Source organism: Pundamilia nyererei, unplaced genomic scaffold (genome assembly GCF_000239375.1).
Source record: "Pundamilia nyererei isolate P.nyererei 1_Seehausen unplaced genomic scaffold, PunNye1.0 scaffold00005, whole genome shotgun sequence".
Classification (NCBI taxonomy): domain Eukaryota; kingdom Metazoa; phylum Chordata; class Actinopteri; order Cichliformes; family Cichlidae; genus Pundamilia; species Pundamilia nyererei.
Window position 1 is genome coordinate 2,783,447 of NW_005187406.1, and position 1,973 is coordinate 2,785,419.

Consider the following 1,973-nt stretch of genomic DNA (forward strand, 5'->3'; position numbering starts at 1 on the left):
GTCTGCTCACCTCCAAAGGCCTCTGTGATCGCCATACTCTCTACACCTCCACCCAGCAATTTACTGCAGAGACACAGTTCACATACATGTAAAATCATCGGTTTAATCAATACTAACGCTGCTGTTGATAAATCTCAAACACCTCCTATATCCTCCATGTTACTGCCAATTTATCTATTAATATGCTAAAGCTATGAAGCAAAGAAGAAAGTCTAGTGTGATTACTGCGTGCACAAAGTTCAGTGAAAAATAACCCTGAGATTCACTACTGTGTGTATTTTATTGAACTACAAGCATTCTGAGCCAGCAGACGGCCGCTCGCTACCTGTTGTTTGCGTGAACTGCGGGGAAGTTGAAAAAAAACAAACAAAACTGGATAATTTATGACTGAAGGAACTGAAACAGTGCCTGAGGAGGAAGCCAGAAAGTGCACAGCTTTTAAAAAGAGTCAGCTGAGAAGGGACAATGGTTAATAACAAAAGGGAGGTTTCGGGTTAAACAAATAAACAAAGTGATGAACTTTATCTCCCCTGAGACAAGAAGTCTTCTAGGGTAAGAAAAGGAAAAGTTTCAACATAAAAAATTATACAAAACAAACAGAACAACCTAACGGAAGAAAATGTGCAGTCTGAATGTGTGCTCTGAACACAGACCACACAAAAGGAAGAAGAGTGAGGATCTGAGGAGTATCTGATCTGTCAGCTCAACAATGTCAATGACTTTTTTGTTTAAATAGCACAACTGATTATACTTAACTCAGTCTGATGAACACGGGAGACAAAAACATAAAAACCTATGTAGGCTTTAAGGCAGTGAAAACAAAATAAAAGCTCAATTACAACAAAAGCTCAATTAAACTTTACAAAGAACACACATGCACCGCTAATTAATGTAACAAAAACATTTTGAGGGGTTTTTTTTAATGTCGGCACAGATGCATATGACCTCTGGTCAGCAGGCAGCTTGTTCCAAAGAACAGGACCACAGTAACCAAAGCAACCTCAGCACAGTGAGAGGTTTGACCGGGTTATAAACAATTAGTAAGTCAAAGACACATTGGAGGGGTCAAGCAACAGAGAGGCTTATGAACTAGCACTGAAAGCCAATGAAGTGACTTCAATAGTGGGGTCACATTTTCACATCTATAAGAACTGATTCGTCCTACTGATGACCTGGAGACTCCTGCAAATTGAGCGTTACAATAATTCAACCTGCTTGCTTGCTAACCTAAAAGCATGGATCAATTTCTCACCAATCTTAAGTTTTAATATTTTCTGAATATGATTATCAAATCTAAGATCATTCTCCAAAATAATTTCAAGGTTCCTGACTTGAGACAGGGATGATAAATATGAGCAAATTTTCTGTCTCTGACTTTTTGGACTAATACCAAAAACAAAGACGTTTGTTTACATTTTTTGTGACCTTCTAGCCTTCATCCAAGTGGCGAGAATTTATGCATAAAGATAGTTTGAGGGAGTTCTTAATTAAGGTATGGACGAATTCAGGTGAGAAACTACTGATGAATGCTAGACTTGCGTGTAAAATGAAAACAGGGTACACAAGGTTTTGTCCACTGTTTGTGAATGAGGCCCAATATGAGGAAAACTTAACTCAAACTCTTGGCTCCCAGTTGTGACGTGGAACACCTGCTTCCTCCTTGCGCTGTATTCAAAAGCCGTCTGGAAACCGACATTCTACAACATAAAGAGAATCAACTATAACACAAATCGTCTTTTCAGTCACGTTTTGATCCCACTACAGACATAAACAGGACAGAGCAGATATTTAAGGATTCAAAACGCAGTGTCTTACCAGCAATTTTCCAGCAGCTTCCTTGATTTTTTCCACTTTTGCTTCTGACAGGCCCTTGATGTTACACAGAGCTTTGCGGGTAGTCATCTGGATCCCCTTAACAGTGCAGATGCCCACTGACTTCAGCTTTTTGATGTCTGCCATGTTCTGTGATCACA

General features: G+C 39.4%; 1 protein-coding gene across 1 annotated transcript in view; it reads right to left on the reverse strand.

Moving 5' to 3' along the window:
* The window catches only part of dmc1 (DNA meiotic recombinase 1), a 4,169-nt gene extending 2,210 nt beyond the window's left edge, over positions 1–1,959 (reverse strand). Inside the window, exons 1-3 of the mRNA XM_005721957.1 lie at positions 1,816–1,959; positions 1,615–1,697; positions 7–63 (exon numbers count right to left, since the gene is read on the reverse strand). Of these exons, the coding sequence (XP_005722014.1) occupies positions 7–63; positions 1,615–1,697; positions 1,816–1,959 (284 nt within the window). The remainder of the gene's footprint in view (positions 1–6; positions 64–1,614; positions 1,698–1,815) is intronic.
* Between the last annotated feature and the right edge of the window lie 14 nt (positions 1,960–1,973).